Source organism: Sphaerodactylus townsendi, linkage group LG04 (genome assembly GCF_021028975.2).
Source record: "Sphaerodactylus townsendi isolate TG3544 linkage group LG04, MPM_Stown_v2.3, whole genome shotgun sequence".
Taxonomy (NCBI): Eukaryota; Metazoa; Chordata; class Lepidosauria; order Squamata; family Sphaerodactylidae; genus Sphaerodactylus; species Sphaerodactylus townsendi.
In genome coordinates, this window is record NC_059428.1 from 46,168,342 (window position 1) to 46,189,889 (window position 21,548).

General features: G+C 40.2%; 1 protein-coding gene across 1 annotated transcript in view; it reads left to right on the forward strand.

Annotated features, from left to right (window-relative positions):
- The first annotated feature begins 976 nt into the window (after positions 1-976).
- The window catches only part of CD96 (CD96 molecule), a 44,268-nt gene continuing 23,696 nt past the window's right edge, over positions 977-21,548 (forward strand). The window contains exons 1-5 of the mRNA XM_048494051.1: positions 977-1,100; positions 3,981-4,403; positions 16,309-16,355; positions 20,237-20,327; positions 20,638-20,826. Of these exons, the coding sequence (XP_048350008.1) occupies positions 1,040-1,100; positions 3,981-4,403; positions 16,309-16,355; positions 20,237-20,327; positions 20,638-20,826 (811 nt within the window). The 5' untranslated portion in view covers positions 977-1,039. The remainder of the gene's footprint in view (positions 1,101-3,980; positions 4,404-16,308; positions 16,356-20,236; positions 20,328-20,637; positions 20,827-21,548) is intronic.

Here is a 21,548-nt window from a genome sequence, read left to right on the forward strand (position 1 = left end):
AAGAAAATTCCCTTCTTTCCATTCCCAAAGTCAGTCCTGTTAGATAGTTTAGGCTGAGAGTTACTGGCCTAAGATCACTAGTCAGCTTCCATAGCAGAGGATTCATTCCTAGGTTTCCAAGATCCTAATTCAACAACAACCAGATTAAGAAAGGAATGATTACAAACAGTAATTATAACTGTGACAGTAAAATGTTAAAATGATTAAAATCATTGAGTCAAAAATTAAAATTAATATGTTTTAAAGGGATAGAAGCAAGAAGACAGCAGAGAGTGATGAAGAGGAAGAACGAGTGATGGAAACTTGCAAATGGAGGCAAGGAGGCAGACAGTGAGCTGCTAAGGAAGCCTGGGTCAGCCTTGAAACCTTGAAATTAACCCTTAGAGAGGGAAATCCAGCAAGCAGATGCAGTGGATGCCTCTGAGGGCCAAAAGCCATATTTGCCAAGGGAATGCTGTACCCCAGTTTTTGCCCTGTGAGGTGGAACTCCCATGGATAGCTCTAGCTCCCATTTCTTCTCCAGCTGCAAGGGAGAGTGGTTGATGAAAAGGCAAAGTTTTAATACGTGTTCAAGCTGCTTTTCCTCAAGTTTTATTTAGAGTGCGATTGTGACTTAATGGTAGAGCATTTGTTACACATGCAATTAAAAGATTCTCGTTTCAGTCCTTGACATCTTGAGGTAAAAAAAAAGACCTTAGTAACAAGTGTATTGTATTATTATTTTTCTTCTCATTTGCTTAACACAAACTGTTCACATACAAGCAGTTTGTGAACTGTTCGCATACAAGTTCACAAATAGTTGACACATTTCACATACAGGCAAGCATGTACCAAATCATTTATAGACATGGTTTCCTGTAGCATACATTTCCTCTCAGTCGTGAAAAAGAGAATATGCAAATTATCATTCACCACTTGTAGAGAAAGAGATGAGCATTTGGTGATTGTCTGGGTTAACTAGACAGAATTCTTTGACTTCTTTGAGCTTCTTCAGGAGAACCTCAGTGTGATTTTTTAAAATCTTTCTTAGCAGCACAAAATGAAGATAAAATGGTCATTTCAGGCGCATTATTTGCTTCTCCTGACACATGTTATCAGAGGTAACTATTTTCTTCTAACAAAGATATTCCTGTTACATTAGTGAACCTGTTTTATGCCTTTAACTAAGAATCAAGTGTATATAATGACACTCATTGTAGTATTTCTTTTTAATAAAGTTTGTAATTCTATGTAGCTTTTGCTGGAGGCACTATTCCTCTAAGTAAGCAGTCAGACAGTGGCTCTATGCTGGTCCCAGTCTCTAGACTGTGAAGTGGAATGAGAGTGAGGGGCTTCTGGGGAGTTCAGAGGGTGTTTCTGGTCTCTCTTGTCCTTTGCTGAGTATAGCTGCATTTTCCTGGTAGGTTTGAAGATGGTTTGTAGGTTATGTTTCTTCATCAGTTTCCCTATTTGATCAGTGATTCCCTTGATGTATGGTAGAAATATTTTTCCTGTGGTGGGCTGTTTTTCCTCAGTCCTCTGGGTTTCTCTTGGTCTTAAAGCTCTTCTGATTTCTGTTGTGGAATAGCCATTAGCCTGCAGAGCCCAGTCTAGATGATTGATTTAATCAGGGAGGAGGTGAGGTTCACAAATTCGTTTTGCACAATCTGTCAGAGTTTTGATTATGCCCCTTTTCTGTTGTGGATGGTGATTGGAGTTTTTATGTAGATACTGGTTTGTGTGTGTCGGTTTTCTGTATATTGTGTGGCCTAATTGGTGGTTGGGTCTGCAAAAGACCAAAAGCTGACTATAAGAGAAAAAGAAGCTGGATAGGGTTTCAATTATGGGTGCTAGTTACCAATCCTGAAGAGACATCCAGAAAAAGAGGACAATGAGGACCAGCATTTTCAGGAATAAAGGAAAGAGTCTACACAGTAGTAGTGGTGCACATGCGGATCCAGAATGCACATACACTATGAATGGCCAAAGGACCTTAGAGTGACCCAGTAGAGATTAGCTAGCCCCATTATCCAGCAAAGCACACCATAGAGACAGGGGGAAAGTTCAGCAGCCAATCTCTTTCTTGCAAAAGCTTGACACACAAGATGGATCCCAGAACTCTCTGAGAGGCATCCATTTTTTGGGAAGCAGTGTCTTGATCTTATGTTAGTTTTTGGGTCCCATGTCTTCATGGCATTCCTTAATGGGAGGAGGGGTCCAACTGTTTACAGAGCTTGAGTAGATTGGCCTTTGGTCTGAGTCAGTGTGACGTGTTTCTTGGCAGCTAGTGGTTCTTCAAGGCAGAGGCCCACTAGGATCTTTCCCAGTAAGTTAATGAACCAGTTTCCTCCAGAAGATTGTAAAACACATCTCCAAATGGCAAAAAAAAATGACTTAACAGGGATAGGAACTAGAAAATAAAGACAAAGGTAAACAGGGGCAATTAAAGGCAACTTCTCTATATAGATATAATGTCATACATGAGAGCACTAATGATGAACTATTCTAATCTTAACAGTCTTTCAGAACTGTTGTTCTTTTCAATAGGATTTCTATGGCTAAAGTTCCTGGCCCAAAGACAATACAAGCATATGATTTGTGATGCTGCTACAGTGGCTCTCGTTATCTATAAGCAATTGTGCATTTCAGAGTTCTACAAATGGACTTGATCCTAATAGACAGTGTAATCAGTTGAGTCTCTGTACGAGATTATAAGCCTAAACCCAGATGGAGCAGCTCAACTTTAGAAAAGCAAGCTTAAAAAAGTCGGCCTGTTAATAAGACCTCTCACGACAACTTGAAAGATACAGAAACTCAACGTTGCAACACATTTAGAGATAAAAGGGCTATTAATAAAAGTTAACTATTAAAATATTTATTTCTGATTCTCCGTGGATGTTGCCCTTTGATCTTCATGCATGCTCTGAAGAATTTTTCTCAGAAAGAATTTCCTGTATAACAGTCTGTCAAAAGCGAAGCAGCTTCCTGAATGCAAAATGCTGAACTAAACTAAACCTCTCCACAGCTTACCCTGCAGCACTTCCTGGACTCCTTTTTTTAAATGACTTTCACAACTAGCCCTGACCTGAATCGCCCAGGCTGGCCTGATCTTATCAGGTCTCAGAAGTTAAGTAGGTCCTGGCTAGAATTTGGAAAGGAGACCTCCAAACAATGGCAAACCATCTCCCAATGTTTCTTGCCTTGAAAATCTGATAGGGTCACCATAAATCAGCTAAAAGTTGATGGGCAAAAAAACACACAAACAAAAAACCAACTTTGCAGGCTTAGGAGCTTTTCTATTATGCCCCAGGGTGTCTTTTTCTTCCCCTGCTTCCCATAAGCTTCTGCTGAATGCAAGTCTCTGGAGAAACAGCATATACATTTTCTAAATACATCAATAAATAACTTTGGCTAAGCAGCTTGAAGAAGTTCTCCGAGGACTCAAAACCTTGCACAGTGTGATTTTACTGCTATTTTTATCGCTTGCTCTGACCCTTTTGAACTACTCTATTGTATACAAACCAAGATTGTTCTTTTACTGCTTTGCTTGTACCTCCTGCCTAGCCCTCAGATGGACACTTATGGCCTGATCTTGAGCCCCTCCCTCATTCCACCTTCATTTGGAAGGTGCTTATTGGTGCTCCAGCCCTGCTTTTTGATATCATTACATCATTCAATCTCCTGCCTCTTTGTTTCCTCTATGCACCTGTTCTAATTCACTTATGGAAACTGGGAATTGCATTTCTTTGCTAAGAATACAAGTAGCGTTAAAGCATTTCCTCCCCTCTGTTCTGCTTCTAAGGAAGTGGAAAGGAAGGAAACAAGCCATCAGTGACACTCCCAAAGTCAATGGTTGCCACAGATCTGGACCAGTTTCTCTGGATTTGGTCCAGAATAATTATCATATTTGGAAGTTATCCATTCTAATAAGAAAATAAATATATATTGGGGGAGACCACAACTGTGAATAAATGTACATTTGTATTTTTGTTTTGTTTTAGCCCAACATGAAGTCATCATTGAGAATCAGAAAACTGTCTATGCCATGCTCGGTGGCAATGTGACCCTTCAGTGTTGCATTCTAAAACAAGGCAGAATCCATGTTACACAAACTCAGTGGTCAAAAGTGGATGGTGTCTCTTCATCCACGATAGCTGTACATAATCCTACCTATGGTACTGAATACTTGCATTTTGCTGAACTGGGATACAGCCATTCTGCAAACTTCAGTCAACAATGCCACCATTACCAGAACAGAACTTTCAGCCACAGCCATTCCACTGCAAGATATGCAGAATGCAGCCAATGGAGTTTACAGTTGAATAATGTTAGTCTGGAACTGGCAGGACGGTATGAGTGTAGCTTTGCTACGCATCCAGTTGGAATCAGAAACTCAGAAATTAACCTCATTATTATGAAGCCTGGTAAGTAATAGTGAACACATTACTATTATTTAATGAGGAATACATATGTATAATGTAATGTAATATATAATGTAAATATGTGTTGCTCAGTAGAATTGAATCCATACATTGATTGGATCCACATCTTGTTTAATCATGTTCAATTGTAATCATGGATTTCCTAGGTTCTCCTGACCCAACGGAAAATTCAGGAGGCTCCACATGGGATCTATATAAGTTCTGTTCTTACCTACCTAATCAACTGTGTTCCTTTTGCAGCCATGTTCTGTTACAATGGATGTGCTTCATTTTTATATTGTTCTGCAGATAATATATTGACATTACATTCATACAATGTCACATATGTTTGTCAGGAACACAAGGTCCTCACAATGCTGTCAATATACATTATTATCCTATTGTGTGGATTTTCCATGCAGGCAGAACATCCATTCAGGCCAACCAGAACCTTTGTGGAAAACAAATGCTTTGTCCTTTTCACATGGTAAGATGATCATAGTGCCTGCAAATGCATGGCGGGTGGGTTCCTGCATTTATGTGAATGAAACACCAATATATTATCTACAGAGAGCTTATATCTCTTTATTGCAACTGATGTGCTTCAGATGCATGCAGATTTTGTGCACATTATAGTGACCCCCAGATTAGTTTACTTTCATGTATTCTAAGTGGGGCTGCTTCCAACCTACATCTGTTGCAAAATGCTGCAACCAGGCATATGTGGGAAGAATCCTATTATGTTTGTATTAAAACCACTGCACTGGCTATTTGTCTGGTTTCAAGCTCAATTGAAGCTTCTGATATTGATCTGCAAACAATCTCTGTCTTCTGTATGAGTGCCTGCTCAATATGTCCTAGAAATCAGCAAGAGAAGTCCTGCTCCAAACACCAGGTATTTATACACTGGGAGGTACAAACTGCTTTGGCCCCTTCCGCACATGCAGAATAATGCACTCTCGATCCACCTAATGCACTTTGCAGCTGGATTTTACTGTGTGGAATAGCAAAATCCACTTGCAAACAATTGTGAAAGTGGACTAAAAGTGCATTATTCTGCATGTGTAAAAGGGGCCCTTCTGAATAATAATAAGGGGGATTGACTGGCTTGTAGGTAGTTCTCAATAGATGCCCTTGAGTTTTGAAATATAGTTCCCGCCCTGCTGGCATTCTCCAAAGTTACAGCAAGTCTTTCTGTTGCTAAAATAGTTTCCCCATTTAATTGCTGGATTTTTAAATATTTGTTTTCTTTTTTAATGAATTTTTTTAGTGGATTTTTAAAAAGAATTATCATTTTGTTATAACTGGAAGCTGCTTTGGAATCTCACCTGAAAAACTGGCTTAACATTTTTAAAATATTTCTAATGTATTTGTGAATACATCTCATGTTGACATTCATGGTCAGCCTTCTGTAGAATGTTAAATCTTTTTGTTAAAAAAGCAAATTATAAACTCACAGAATGAGAGAACTGGGTAAAAATATTGTACAGAATGATACTGAAATGCTGTTCTTTCCACAATAGCTATACTGATTTTTCTTTTTTAAAAAAATAATAAGCAGATGTCAAGATTGTCATCCAGGAATAATTGTCACACAATGAACAAAAATAAAACAAAAATGAATAAAAAAACAAAATGTGAATTTATAGTTACCTTGGAATATTAGAATGTCTTAGGCCTAGTTGTCACTGAAGTCTAAACTAAACAAAATACTGGGTGATTGGATCTGCTCAGGAGGTCCAAAGCTAATATTGTGTACTGGTTAGAGTGTCCAACTGGGATCTGGAAGTCCCAGGGAATCTTTTTGGTAACATTGAGTCAATCACACACACACTCCGCCTAACCACAAAATTTTATGAGGATAAAATTGAGAAGAGAGAACGTGGTAAGTGGCTTTGGGTCTCCACTGGGAATATAAATGAAGTAAATAAATAAATAGGAAAATTGTTGTACTTCAAATTCAGATGTCAGCCATGTTGCAGGAAAGAGATGGTGTGATCATGCTCAACCTGCCCGTATGAATTGGTTGCCTTGGGACAGTTTGGTACAAGACCAGGAATGGGGGGAATCCATGCCTGTCTTATAAATCCTGGATTCTTTTCTCCAGATACTCAAAAACGGCTGAGTTTTCAAAGCTTTTATTGGGGGGAAAAACAGAAAACAAGAAAATGTTCTAATGCATTGATTTATCAGCTAACAGCATGATTTTCAGGCAGGTTTTTTTTTCAGACCTGGGCTCAGGAGGTGCTCTCTCCTGCCTGGCCTGAATACCCTTGGTTTCCTTTCCTTGGTTCTCAGGTAAACTCCATTTCCTGGCCATTCTGTAACCAGCTGCTTTGTTCTACCACTGTTTGGCTACTAGCTTCCTTTTGGGTAATTTATTCAAAACCTTTTGATTTCCTGTCCGGAGATCAAATGCCCTTGTCAGGCTAGTGTGAATTTGCCTGATACTGTAACCAGAGCAACCTCTTCACACAGTTTCATCAGTAATATCCTCCCCACCACCACCACCACCACCACTACCAAGCTGGAGCATAGAGTATCACATATTTTAAGAAGAACATTACATGGTAATATCAGAGTGATAGTTATGTTAGTCTGGTACAACAAAAAGTAATAAGCATCTTATGGCACCTTCGAGACTAATATGATTTTATTTCAGCATAATTTTTGTAGAATAATGCCATCTGAGTGGCACAAGACTCTTACAACTGTTTTATTCATGAAGAGCACTTTCAAGTTGAGTTTTGAACTTGGTAGTAGCCAATTCACTTTGAGGATTGCTTCTTATGTCTGCTTTTGGTTACAATAAAATCCAGCACATTCTGGAAAAAATTGTACTCCTGCTGAAGAAAGAGGTTTATACCATGGAGGTGTTGATGGATCCTGGACAACAGTTGGGGGATTAGGCTTCCTCCATAACACTTTTAATATTTAGGACTGCCACAGAAATTATCCAGTACTTGAGTTTGTGCAAAATGTGGCAATCACACTCCTGTTGGGAGTTGGATACTTACAGAGATTGTCATCACTCTTGAGCTGAAAGATCTGCACTGGCTGCCCATCAGTTTCTGGGCATGATTCAAAAGCTGTGTTCCACTGTTGCCCATTTGTTTGTATGTTTTTGTAGCTGCACCAACTAGAAGAAATTAGGATACTGTTGTCTCTATTGGCATTTTGTATAATTTTTTTAAAAGTGTATTTGGTGATGATTTTTATCTGCTTTGTCAGAGGCCTGCAGTCTCTTGTGGACATTGTTAAGGGCCCCTCTCTCTCTCTCTCTCTCTCTCTCTCTCTCTCTCTCTGTGTGTGTGTGTGTGTGTGTGTGTGTGTGTGTGTGTGTGTGTGTGTGTGTGTGATGGGCTGGCTTTATTCTTGTGACTCAACTCAGCTATCTGAAAGAAAGGCAGGCCTGTAAATGTTTTAAATAAACAAACAATGAGATAGTTATCTGACCTAAAATATAAACCAGATGATTCAGACAGATTAAGGATCTCAGCCAGGCATAGCCATTGTTTAGAAGTGAAATCCACTGATAAGTATCCTTTCGTTTGTAGTAGTTACCACAATGATGGATAAGACTCAAAGGGTTTCTGCTGGAAACCAGATTTCATAAGTGGGGAATCTTTATTATTGGGTTTCACACAACACAATTCTATTCCATTTCGGGGGTAGGGCAGTTTATCAAATCAAATTAATAATAATAATAATAATAATAATAATAATAATAATAATAATAATAATAATAATAATAATAATAATAATAATAATAATAATAATAATAATAATAGTTATCCAAATCTGCTGGTAATGTGGGAGAAGTAATGAATTGCTGTAACTGCCTAAAGTGAACAAATTGAAACTGAACCCTGAAAAGACATAGGTAATGCTGGTTGGAAGGGCAGAGTCTTAAAGGGCATTGTTCTCCCTGCTTTTTATGGAGTTCAACTGACCCTTGCAAGCTCAGTTAAAAGCCTTGGTGTCATACTGGATTCACCTTTATTACAGGAGAAGCAAGTTAATGCAGCTGCTACCAACTCATCCTAGCCTGTAAGATTGTCCTGTACCTTGATCCACCTGACTTGACCACCTGGACGCATACCATAGTAACATTGAGTCTAGACTACTGTAATGCACTATATATTGATCTTCCCTCAAAATTAACTTGGAAATTCCAACTGGTCCAGAATGTCATGGCTCAACTATTAGATGGAGCATGCACATTAATCCTATTCTGCAGATGGTCCATTGGGTACCCATTTGTTACCAAACTGAGTTTAACTGAGTGCCTGGGACAGTTACATCAGGGTCCCCTCATATTGAGGGGCCCCACCGCCCCCCCCATGGGGGAAGGTTTTAAATTGGGGTTGGACGCCTCTTGTTGTTATTATGTATTATGGTTATTCGCTGTTTTTATGAGTTTTAAGCTATTTTATGGGATGGAGCTTATGTATTTATATTTGTATGACCGCTCCTGTTGATGTTCAAATGATGTTGTTCACCGCCCGGAGCCCTTCGGGGATCGGGCGGTATATAAATTTAATAAATAAATAAATAAATAAATAAATAAATAAATAAATAAATAAATACAAAACCCTTCAAGACCTGGACCCCTCTTATTTGCAGGACTGCCTTTCTCCTTATGCTCCAATGTGACAACTTTGCTCAGATCGGCAGGGCTTCTGCAAGTGCCAACCTCCAAATGGGCAAAATCAACAACTGCCTATACATGCACTTTCTGTGTTGTGGCTCTCATCTTGTGGAATGACTGGCCTGAGGACCTCAGGAAAGATCTCACTCTCCTAGCTTTCTTCAAACTATGCAGAACTGAAATATTCAATAAGGCTTTTCTGCACAGATAATAGAGTTGCACTGTACAAAATTGTTCATGAACTTACTTGAATAAATGATTTGTATTTGTAATTCAGTGTATACCCCTATCCCCAAAGGGCTCAGGGCAATATACAATATACATAAAACAATATACATTGTAACAAAGTAAATACTAATAAAATATGTAAAAACTAAATAATAATGAAATTTTAGATGGCGACTTAAACTCCCCAAGCCTAACAATTTGTTAATAACAGTAACCGCAGCATTACATCAATACATATCAGTACTAAATCCACACTATCAATACATTGATAATAAATCAGTATATTAACAACACAACATCAACAATCTATCAACATATCAAATATCAATACAATACCAAGTAACAATATATCAATAAATTTACAACCATAAGTTCACAATGTATCAATACATCAAACCTATACTAATGCATTAACAGCACACTAAAATATTAACAATATGATTAAAATTACTCTACACTAAACTAGAACTGCTGCAAAAAAGACAACCTAACAATACTACCCAGTTACTCCAGAAGGAGATGGCTACACTTATCCCACCTACACTCCCTAGCACTGAACCAAAAGAAGTTATTACAAGTTAACTACAGTCCCTAGCAATATACGAAAAGGGAACTAACTAACAATATACAAGTAGAAAACTAACTACTATTAGCAGCACACACTCCTAATAGTTAACTACCTTAGGCAACAGCAAAGAAGGGGTGATGGTACAAAAGCCCAAAGAAGGCTATTGTCTCCTCTCCCTCAACCAGTCTATTGGGGGTTTCTGCCACCAACCCCCATTTATTAGTCCTTTGCCCACCAGTCTGTTGAAGATCACAGTCACAGCCAGTGTAAAGCTTCATTGATATTTCTTGGTTGCAGGCAGCATAAGCCAGTTTGAAAGAATCCGAGTCCACTATTGTTTATAGTCATAATCTGCCGCTGCAGGAAAACCTCTGCCATCTGTTCCCCACAGCCCGGCTCTTTGCAACTCAGATTAGCAGGGTGTTCCAGTGGTGGGATCCAAAAATTCTAATAACAGGTTCCGATGGTGGTGGGATTCAAACAGTGGTGCCGCTGCACACATTTACCTCCAGTCCCTATTGGGCAGGGAAGTTGCTTTAGTAACCCCTTCTCGGCACTCAGAAAAAATTAGTAACCACTTCCAGAGAAGTGGTGAGAACTGGTTGGATCCCACCTGTGGGGTGTTCCAATCCCCAATTTGTTTTTGTGCTTGCCACTGTGGTGAGCCCCACCTTTGTTGCTGTGGGGAGGGGTCTCTGCCACCACTCCCCTTGTCCGAACTGCCGAGGGATCACAGTTATCCACTCTGCACAAAACTGCGCCTGTTGTAAAGAAACCATTGCCACCAGCTCCCCGCTATGCAGTCCACCAGGGGAACTCCTGCCACTAGCCAACCCGGGCTACTGCAACCCAGCTCTTCACAGATCAAAGTTAGGGCCTGTTACCTGTCTCAAACACCGACGTCTCCCAGCAGCAACTCAGCAAAACAGGAGCTGGAGACATGTTAAATCCATAATGTTGCGTTTTGAATTGTCCATCCTTCCACTCACCATCGCACAAAACATCACCACAAAAGTAGCCCTTGCAAAAAAAAAAAGAAATTTTCCATCTAATTTAACTAAATCACAGTCATCTCAGACCTCAGGAAACAGGCTAAGACTGTCGTCTACACTGCTGCATATAGTTTATTGTAAGTAGAATCCTATTAGGCAATATCTGTACCACAATGCGGTACAGATTACTTAGTGTAGTACAGAATACCACTTAAGATTTATCTTATGTTTCAGTTCTTTCTCATGATTCTAAACTTCTAAAATCCTAAGTCAGTTGTTAATAAAGGTCCAGTTTTGTTGATTGTACTGACTCATTATATGTAATCTACCTTAAGTCCCTGTGAGAAAGGCTGACTATAAACAAATAAAAAGGTTGTTCAGGATTTCTTCAGACTTTGTCACCTAAGGGCAGCATATAGAAACCCAACCACATGACGCTGGTGAAGAGGACACGTTTCTACTGTATCTAACATTCACAACGTGTCTTTATACTTGTTTGTTGGACTGAATTCATCTGTTCCAAGGCTTGCTCTTTGCCAAAGTTTGACTGTCAATTTCAACAACCTGTCTAACATTATCACGGTCATTGAAATAGGTTAGAAGTCAAACAGCTCTTATTTATGATCTATTTATTTTACTTTTCCTCTCTCTTCCATGATATCTCCAGCCCTTAATGTCTACCGTGCTGCCTGCTAGACAGAGTTCCAGAAATAGTTGACATAATGCACATTTTAGTTTTGTCTTTCAACTCACTGGATACAACATGCACAGAAACTGAGTGGGAGGATGTGGGGTATTAGTCATTAAGAAAGCATAACTCTACATCAAAGTCAAGTAAACCCATCTGGATGGAACAAACCCACGCAAAATCACTGGGGACTGAAAACTGGCAAACACGAAGACCCAAAGTGGAGGAAATGAGGGTTACTGTAGAACAGGATCAAAGGAAATATGACAAAATAGTCATTGATACATCATTGTGGGAATGCAAAGGGCCCTTAGAAAGCTGTAAAGAATCCTGCTGCTTAGCCAAACCTCTTCCTGTCTCTCAATGTTATTTAAACTGCCTGGTCTGTGTTCTTCTGCTTGAACCCTATTCTCGGTACTGTTGTGCCATTCTTAGAAGGGAATAACTCTACTTAGGATGGCACTGTTACTTCCTCAGTCTGCTGTTTCTCCAATACCAGGCTTCTCCGGTAACAGGGAGGCAGGGATGTTCTGATTATCCAAATACAGAAAAAAATGTTTTTATTTAATTTTTTATTGTATCATTTGAATTTTACAGTTTATAGTAATTTTCTTCATACATTTTCAAACAATACTTTCCCCCCCTTTTCTCCCTCCCCCAAGAAAAAAATGTTCTGCCTCTTCTTCCACATCTCCTGGTGTGAAAAAAGTTGTATTGCACTTAAAAACATAGTAAGAACTGGTTGTTGTGGGTTTTCTGGGCTGCGTGGCCATAGTCTGGCAGATCTTCTTCCTAACATTTTGCCTGCATCTGTGGCTGGCATCTTCAGAGGTGTATAACAGACTTCTCTCTGTGAGAGTTATGTGGTAGAAGTAGTATGGAACCAGACTCTGGAAACTCCCCACTGAATGAAGTGCAGACTTGCACCGATGAGGATGTCCATCCTGCCAGCATTAGAGGCACCCCTGTCTCTGGAGGGGTGCTGCAGAGCTCTGCGGTGCCCACACTCAGAAGGCCACAGAAGGCCACAGCACCTGTCTGCCTTGAAATTGCATGCCAGAGGGAAGGGGGTGTTCCGGAGTTGGACCCAAATTGGAGCTGATTGCAGGTGGCTTCTACTGGGCATTTTGCTGCAGGATACCACTGCAGCTGCCCCTGAACTTGTGCCACAATTTTCATGGCAGAAGTTTATTTCCCCTATGGGGTTTCCCAAGGGCAGGAAGATTTCACAGTTTTTGTTTTATTTGTGCAGCATAGCCGTGCCTTCCCTGGCTGCCATGATCCCCCACTCCCAGCTGGATTGGGCTACCCAGCTTCAAAACACTTGATGAGAAATGATCGATCTGTTTTTTAGTTCTAGGATGCAAATTTAATAAGGCAGTAGAAATACTTCAAAAATAATGTAGAACTACCACATATGCCAGGTAACTGGAGAGCAGTAGTATTCAAGTTATAGCTTTGGGGAGCACCCAAATGAGCAAATGTGGCCCAAGCGATAAAGTACCAGGAATCCTGACTCTTGAGAGAAAGAATGTGAGGGCTAGAAACTTTCTTGGAGTAACTTGGAAGTTAGTTGTCTTTTATTGGGTTGGGCAACAGCCTACATGATCCTAGAACATCTGAGAGCATTTTCCTAGGAGTAAGCCCCAAAGAATTGACTTAAAATATTCTGATTGGATCTGTTTAGATTGCACCTTTAGGGTTCTAGCAATTATCAGAATCCCAGAATTCACAACGCTATTAGCAAGCTTCCCACCCCACCTCAATGGTATATTAAAAGGAACCATTAGATTGGAACAAAGAATTGGTGTTGTTCAAACTCATCCCCTTTTTTTGGAATGGCAGAACAGGTTAAAATTACTCCAAAAACTGCTTTCCCTTTCTCTGCTTTAATTATTTCTCTTTTAAAAATACTTTTCTTTTCTTGCTGCAAAGCTGCAGCAGCCTGCATCTGCCACCATAGGTACTGATGTAAATGTAAACATTAGAAAATATAGTAGAATATACATCTGAACTATTTTCATTTATAATTCATAAAAGTCTTATATTTTCTTATAAATATTCAAATTCACAGTTCATCCACTCCTCATCAGAATCTTTGATGCCTTTGATGTTTGGAAGATCTCCAATTGCTATGCCTACCACCTCCATAATCAAAACAAACATGAGTCAATGATGATTGGTGAAAGGAAGTAAATTTCTGAATGAAGCAGCAAGATTCTCTAGTGTCCAATTCTGTTGTTTTCTAAAGTATCTTTCAAAAGAATTGGTGAACGATTATCAGATCCAACATATGCAGACAAAAAAATTCCCAAAGTCTGCAAAGTAAGTTGCCCTGTGCGCAACTGAAAAAGCACGATGTAGCTAAAGATTTTACCTGTTTTTAGTCTCTGTTCTTATAGATAGCAATGAGTTGTTTGTCTGACTCTGTTTCTGCTTTCCTAAAATGATGGGGATTGTTTCTTAGCCTATGAAGCCCCTTTGAGTTCCTACCTGGATTTCATAAGGTTATAAAGCCTTCTGGAGGTTAGTCTTGCTCTTTTCTTGGGCTACAGTCAGCTTTAACTGAGTTTTCATGATTAAAATTGTGTTTTTCCCCATTCTCTTCTTCCTTGACCTTTTTGCCAGCTCAAGCTCTCATGTTTTCTGCCTTGCCACTTCTCTATGGCTGTTTAAAGTACAGCATCATAACAAGGCACCGAGCTCAAAAAGGGTGCCTGTAAATACAAAGCCAGTGTGTTACCTGTTTATCCAGCCCTGACTTCCCTCTTCACTGGAGTAGCAAATGCCTCAGATGGACCTAGGAAACATAACTTTTATATCTTCAGAGAAGACTCATTTGGAAACAGCTGTCTTTACCACACCACAGGATGCTTGAGTTGGAACCTCCTAACTATACATGGGACTTTCCAATATTTTGTGATCGGATCCTGTCCAAATAGCAGCTTGAAGTGTGCAGGGAAAAAAATTGTAATTTTTGGATATGGATATATTTGAGTAAAAAAAAAATGGTATTTCTGGTTTCCCAGATTCCAAATATTGGCATGGTATTCACAGCTGGGTTTTTCAGGTTTCCAATATTTTTCAACTCATTTATTCCTTATGGGTATTATTTCAGGGAGGTGGGGGTATTTTAAAGGTACTGGCTCCAAAGCTGAAGGGGAGCTGTTGGTAACCATCCCTTAAGTGATTTCCAAATTTAAAGTTATTTGGACCAAGGGATCCCATTATATGGACCCCTAAACAAGATACCCCAACTATCATCCCCTGTTTTCGGTGGAGGAAAATCCACAAAAAAGTAACATTTAAAAATCTCCTTCCAGAGGAACCCTCCTGAAGTTATTGCTATGCTAAGCCCAAACAATGTAAAACTTGGGTGCTGTGTGGTTTCTGGGCTGTATGGCCGTGATTCCGGCCGTGAAAGCCTTTGACAATACAATGTAAAACTTGAAAACATGAAACTACATAACATCTGAGAATATGAAACTATGCTGCACCCAAGAATCTAAAACATGAGAATCTCAAATTATATAACATTCATGAATCTCAACTTATGTGAAACGCAAGAATCCAAAAGCAAAATAAAAGAATCAATCAAAAACCGATGAACTCAGAGGTCCAGGCCACTGTGAAGCAACGCTGGCATTCAGAATGAAGGGAGTGGGTGAAAGTATCCTGGGGGTGGAGCCAACATCAGTCAGCTTCCACCAGTGTTCCAATCTGGGAACACCAGTCCTTGACTGCATTTTTGCCATTGGTGCCAATGAAATGACTTAGGCCTGTTATGGACTACAATTCCCATCAGCCCCTGCCAGCATGGTCAATTTGTCATGCTGGCAGGGGCTGATGGAAATTTTAGTCCATAACATCTGGAGTGCCAAAGGTTCGCCACCACTGACTTAGGCGTTGGCAGGCAAGGGTGGTGAGAGGGAGGGCACCTCCCTTCTGCACCACAAGTAGCCCTTTTGGAGGCAGTACAGTGCTGCCTTTGCTGTTCCAATAAGAGCTTTACTATTTTTGAATTGCAAGTGGAGGATTTTAGGCATGAAATGTTCTTTTGAATATAAAATGCTATACAAAGTAGCATAGCAGGCAGAAACATTCTACTACTCTCTGTTTTAGTGGGATGTGAGTTTTTTAATAGGTAGGAATTGTTTAGCACAGAGGAGCATTCCAAAATGCACCCTTGAATGTCGTCCATCCACATCTTGATGTAGTGCAGTATATTCTACCTGCACAGGTCTATTCTACCATTGATTCCCATTCATTATGTCCATGAATCAGGCTTCAGCCCCTTCCGTGAACATGCTCAGTTAGCATTCAGGCTTGTGGCTGAGTAACCAGGTAATCACAGTTTCACACCCCACATCCAATGCAGGCATTTTTTTTTTAAAAGAAACTTAACAGCAATGGAAATGGAGCCCTCAAAGCAACTGTGTGAATCAATCCTCAGAACTGGGCAAACAAGGAATGAACCCTTTTAGGCAGTTTGAGTGGGAAATCCTGCAGGCATGACTGAACACTACAGATGTGTTTGCACTTGCCAGCAATGAACCAAATATGCAGAGGATTGGGCTGTAAAAATAATCATGATATCATAACTACTACTTATGAGGTGTGAACTCTTGTGAGAGGTGAAACTTACCTGTGTGCTGTCGTTATAAACATGGGTTTCTGCATCTGTTATATTAACAGACTACTGGGTCTTGTGAACAAACTTACGGTGCTATAATAATTGCTACCTATTTATTTAAAATTTATGTTTTGTTTCTGTGCTCAAGTCAAACCAGAAATCTCTATTGCCCTCCACATGAACGTAACTGGAATGGTGAGTGAATTTGCATATTTACAGTTAGTTTACAGTTGATATTTCTTTTAGTCGTTTAGTTAAATGAGGCAAAAAACTCTGCAAACAGTGTGTGTTTATGTGTTTGTTTTAAGGTAGGAATTGGCCTGCCAGAAATCTCCTCTCAGTAGTTGAGCAGGTGAGATAATTTTCTTCTGTCTGAGGGAAGAACTGTTCTTGCTCACTTGCCTTTAGTAGTACACAACTTTAGGGGATAATTAAAGAAAGAGGCAGCCCAATCCATACAGGGGTGAATGGACTGTGCAAGTGGCACTAGGTTGCACTTAACATGTTTGTCCCCTCCACTGGCCACCCCACAGCTCTATGGCAGCAAAACTCATAAGTGGGCACTGCCACAAAGCAGTGCTGGTGTCTGGTTGGTTGCCAATGCAGGGGGGCAGCCTAGGATGTTCTTTAGGTCTGAGAATGCTGCAGCCAGGGCTTCAGCCTTTCAGGTGGCATAACTTTATTAAGCTTTATGAATGGCTTTCAGACGATCAGGTATTTTTCATTTTGCTGCCTCCCCATACTGTTTGGGGAGGCAGTGAGTAGTTTCTTTGCCTGAAGAAAGTTAAGAAGGTGTGGGGGTCCATTACACCTTCATTTCACATTTGACTCTGTAGAAAATTTACAGACAGGCTATGTGCCATGAAATCCAGGTTTCATTTATTTACCTGGAAATAATAGCCAAAAGTTGTAAATCAACTGTACACGGTTGACATTATGAATAATGAGATGATGTTAGAATCAACAATCCAGAAGTCAATAATAGGATGCATTTAAATGTTACTGGGATGAAATTCACAGATTGATTAACTCCAGAGCAGGCCCAACAGAGAAGTCTCATGCAAATCCATGGGCTGTAATAGCCCTCCAATAGTACAGCAACAAAGAGAGAGTCGATGCTGGCAGTGCATACCAGCTTTTATGTAACAAAAGAAGATCATTTGCTTGTTTCTTTCTGTAAATGGTTGGTACATATTTGAACACAGCTCATTTCCTGAATGATATTACTTTTAGGTCGATTTTGCATTGTTCAAATATACCGGGTTGACAAAAAGAAATATCCTAGTTTTAAGCAAGAATTTCGTATGGGTTTGCAAAATGGGATTGTCCCACTATATTTCCCTCAGGTTTTTTAAAAAAATGTTAAAATAGCCATCTTTTTCAAAAATCCCGCATTGGACCCACTTCCATGGGAATACCATGGTCACCCAAACAATTTTTTTCCACCTCACTGCTTGTTCTCCCTGCCTTACCTCATGTCAGTTTCATTTCTGCTGAACAGTTGACTGGGCATGGCAGCTCACCCTTTCTGAAACATTTTCTACCCATGGCAGTGAGTAAATGCCATTTCACCCAACTGTGCATGGCAATGGATTCACAACAACATTTCAATGCTTCAGCTGAGCAGATCCGGGGGAAAGGAAAGGCAGGGTGGAAATGATGGGATGGATTAATTTATATCACGCTTTTAAAGTTTTAAATTAGGATTTATAGTTTTAGTGGTAGGATGGAGGATGGAGCGGGATAGAAAACTAATAAAGTAAATAAATAAACAATGCTGCTGCCGCTATGGTCTTTGCAGGCTGCCTTGCTTACAAGTTCTGGCAGCCTTTAACAGCTCTTTCAGACCCCAGGAAGCGAGCTCATGCAGGAAAGGATGAGTGCTCTCCCCTTTTCCACTTGCTCTTGCCAAGCACCACTTGCTAGTCAAACTGCAGCCCAGCCAGCCCAGTCCCACAGCTCCAGGCTCCAATGGGGTCCTGGGGGGGGAACACCTTTGGGGTCCTGGGGGGGGGAAAGCACCTGCCTGACAGGATGCACTCAAGCAGCCTGCAGAATCATGGCACACATGACAGCTCCAAAGACCAGTTTGCCCAAAACACTCTTCAGCCTTCCTTACTGGCACCCCCCGCAAATGAAGGGGGCAGCTGAAATCGAATGTGTGTGGCTGAAAGCACAATCCTCCTTATGCCTGCACACCTGGTGCAATATCACCTGAAATGTGACATGCACCTGTGGACCAATTTCACGCTTCCATTCCTAGAAAGCCGTTTCATGCTAGGACTGGCAATGGCGTGGAGCAGCATCACCCCAACCATGCCAACTGTCTCATGTGAAAGAAATCAGAATATTTTATCTCAGCCTTAACTCAATTCCTTCATGGAAATAGGCACCCATGAAAAGTGAGAAATCAGGGCAAAGTAGACCCAAATTCTAAAATACCGAATGTAACCCATTATTATTATGCTATGCAGAAACAACCATAGTTTCACTGCATTTAATTAAATGTGACAGGATTTACAGGTGAGGTTAATCCAACGGTTTCCAACAAACTCATGTGCTTTATATGAGCCCAGACTTCAAGATGTATTCTTAGTTGGAAAGGCTATTCTTGTTTCCTTCCTTCTACTCAGTTCTTCAGAAAGAACTAGAAATTATGTATAATTTGATAAAAGTTCTTCACTTTCAGTGGAGAAACAAGAAATTGGAGAGGTTAAATGCTCTTCATATGTAACCACTCTTCAGTTTTTCATGTTCCATTGAAAGTCATATAACCATTGCACTCAATGGCTATTTGAAAATGTATCTCAGCTACTTAACAGACAGGATTACCAACCGCCAGGTGAACTGCTGCAATGAATAAAACACCGTGTTAGGCAATAGAAAACTTAAACATATTGAAAGAATTTTAATCTTGTAAATAGACTCTTGGCAGCACTTTATCAATTGAGTTTATAAATTTATATACTATATAAAGTGTTAATAACAACCACATAAAAAGTGGCTTATAAGCACTTTTGAGCTTTATCAAGTATCTCAAACTTATCCAAGGTCTTTTTCCAATAAATTCTTTAATGCAGAGGAAGATCTTGCTGGAACACCAGGCATATGCTATCTCTCCCCTCCCTTCCCCCCCTCCAAATAGCTCAATCTTCTTTGAAAGAGTTCTCTGGCAGAGGACCTTGTTTTTGGCAAAGGCCTTGGAGAAATCTTTTAAATGAAATGAACCACAGTTCTCCATCCCCAAATTTCTAATAATTTCTTATCTTGAGCTGGCAGCAATATGGCCCACTCTGCATGGGCCACTATAGTGGCTTCCTGCCGGCATATATGGTGCCGTGGAGCCCCGGGTCTGTTCACATGCTGAGGTGCAAGCAGCCCCAGAGCAGCTGCAGCCCACGGAGGCACATCCGTTTTCACACACACACACTTAACTTCTCTCTGCAGGCACCATTTGCTTAGCACCGACAGGGAAACACTGTTTCCCAATAGGAAAACAGTGTTCCCGCCCTGGTGGGAGGGGAAAAGCATGGTGCTACTTCGTTGTGGAGGCCGCAGCCATGCGAACAGCATCCCAGGGCGAACAGCATTTTTACAGTCCCAGGGCCGCTGTTTTTGGCCCATGCAGATTCTGCCTGTGTTAGATTTTAAGGACAAAATGAATGAAATACAAAACTAGAACAACATGGATGAAAGTAGCCAGTAATTTCTTCTTTAAAAAAGCAAAAAAAAACCCAAAACAGTACCAACGCTCATATATAAGGTTGAACCAATCTCCATTTCTCAGAAATTGGGAGAGTTCCCCTAAAAGTTGTCAATATTCAGTTACAGTGAGAACCACCACATAGACAGGCACACAAAAGTTTCAAGCATAGATATTATTAATGAAAGAGACCAAGGATTCTGAACAACTATTTGATTAGTGCTATTATTCTATAGTAATGGTTACAGTCCAGTCCTATTGAAAAGTGATCTCTACTGAGTTCAATGAAAGTATTTTTAGCATTACGGCTTTAGAACTAAACTACCAAACTTTAAAACTTTTGACTTCAGAGTTTCTTTTTTCCTCCCCTCAGTTGACTCTTACTTGTGCAGTAAGGAAGGCATTTCCCAAGACAAATCTCCACTGGTACATGGACAGAGAGATTCTGAAGAACAAATCTGAAGGTAATGCAAATTTTTCTAAAGTGACATTTAAAAAATCACACTTTAAACCTTATCTGGCTGTGAGAACAATGCAGAGCACTGTAACTGGATGCAAGAGATTAGGAATCCCTATTTTATTTGGGAGCATAAATTTCCTTTAAATGCTGAAGACACTAAAGAAAAAAAGAGTTACAAAAGAACCACCACAAGTCTAAGCTAAGAATATCAGATATTTGATATTGCTTTCATTTTCAGGGCAGTTTTTTCACAGTTAACTGATGGAAAACAATAGAGAAGGGAGAAAAATCTCCTTTTCTTTCTGTTTTCAAAGGAATGTTTCTCAAAAATGAAGATATAAAGGATGAAGAAGGTTTTCATGAGATGAAATCATTGCTGACAATATGGAATCCCTCTCAGTCACCTACCGGTATTCCTCAGATTTTCACATGCATGGCAGTGTACCCTTTCTCAGGAAATGAACTGAGGAATGTTTCATCTGAAGACATACGGCTTCCTTCTGGTGAGTAAAATTAAGTTATAAACCATCCAAAATTGGAACAGAGCAATCATGCACAGGAACTCAGTCTAACCGAATATACTTTGGAATTATAAATTCCACATGAAAAGCAAAACTTTGTGATCCATTGTACACAAGGTTTCAAATGTATGCTCCAGAGATAGTCAATGATGCTGATATAGTCAAAACTAATACACATTCAAAAGGTTATATATTCCTTTTCCATCTATTTTTGATGGCCTTTCAACATGCATTTAATTTACGCACATCAAGCACCATATAGCACCAATAGGGGGATACATTTTACTTCAGTCTTTTTACCCTTCCAGCACACAGAGAGATATTTGAATCCCTGGTAACCATTTCTGAACATTGCATTTGCTCTCTGACAGGGACATGTAAGTGCGTAGAACCGTGATGGCGAACCTATGGTACAGGTGCCCAAGGCAGCACTCAGAGCCATCTCTGTGGGCACATATGCCGTCATTTTCCCCTCCCCCTTCCCCCCTCACCCAGCCAGAGGCGGCTGCCAGTTGGGAGTCACGCTGCACAGGCTGGCTGTGCACAAGGCACTCTGCCAGCTGGGGCTGAGCTTCAGGGAGGTCCTCTTGAGTCAACCTGATTTGCTGTAAGTACCATCTACCGCCCCACAAGTACCCCCTCCCTCACAAAACTTGGGAGACTGGAGGCTGGCACGCTTTTCTTGATGTGTAACTTTTGGAACC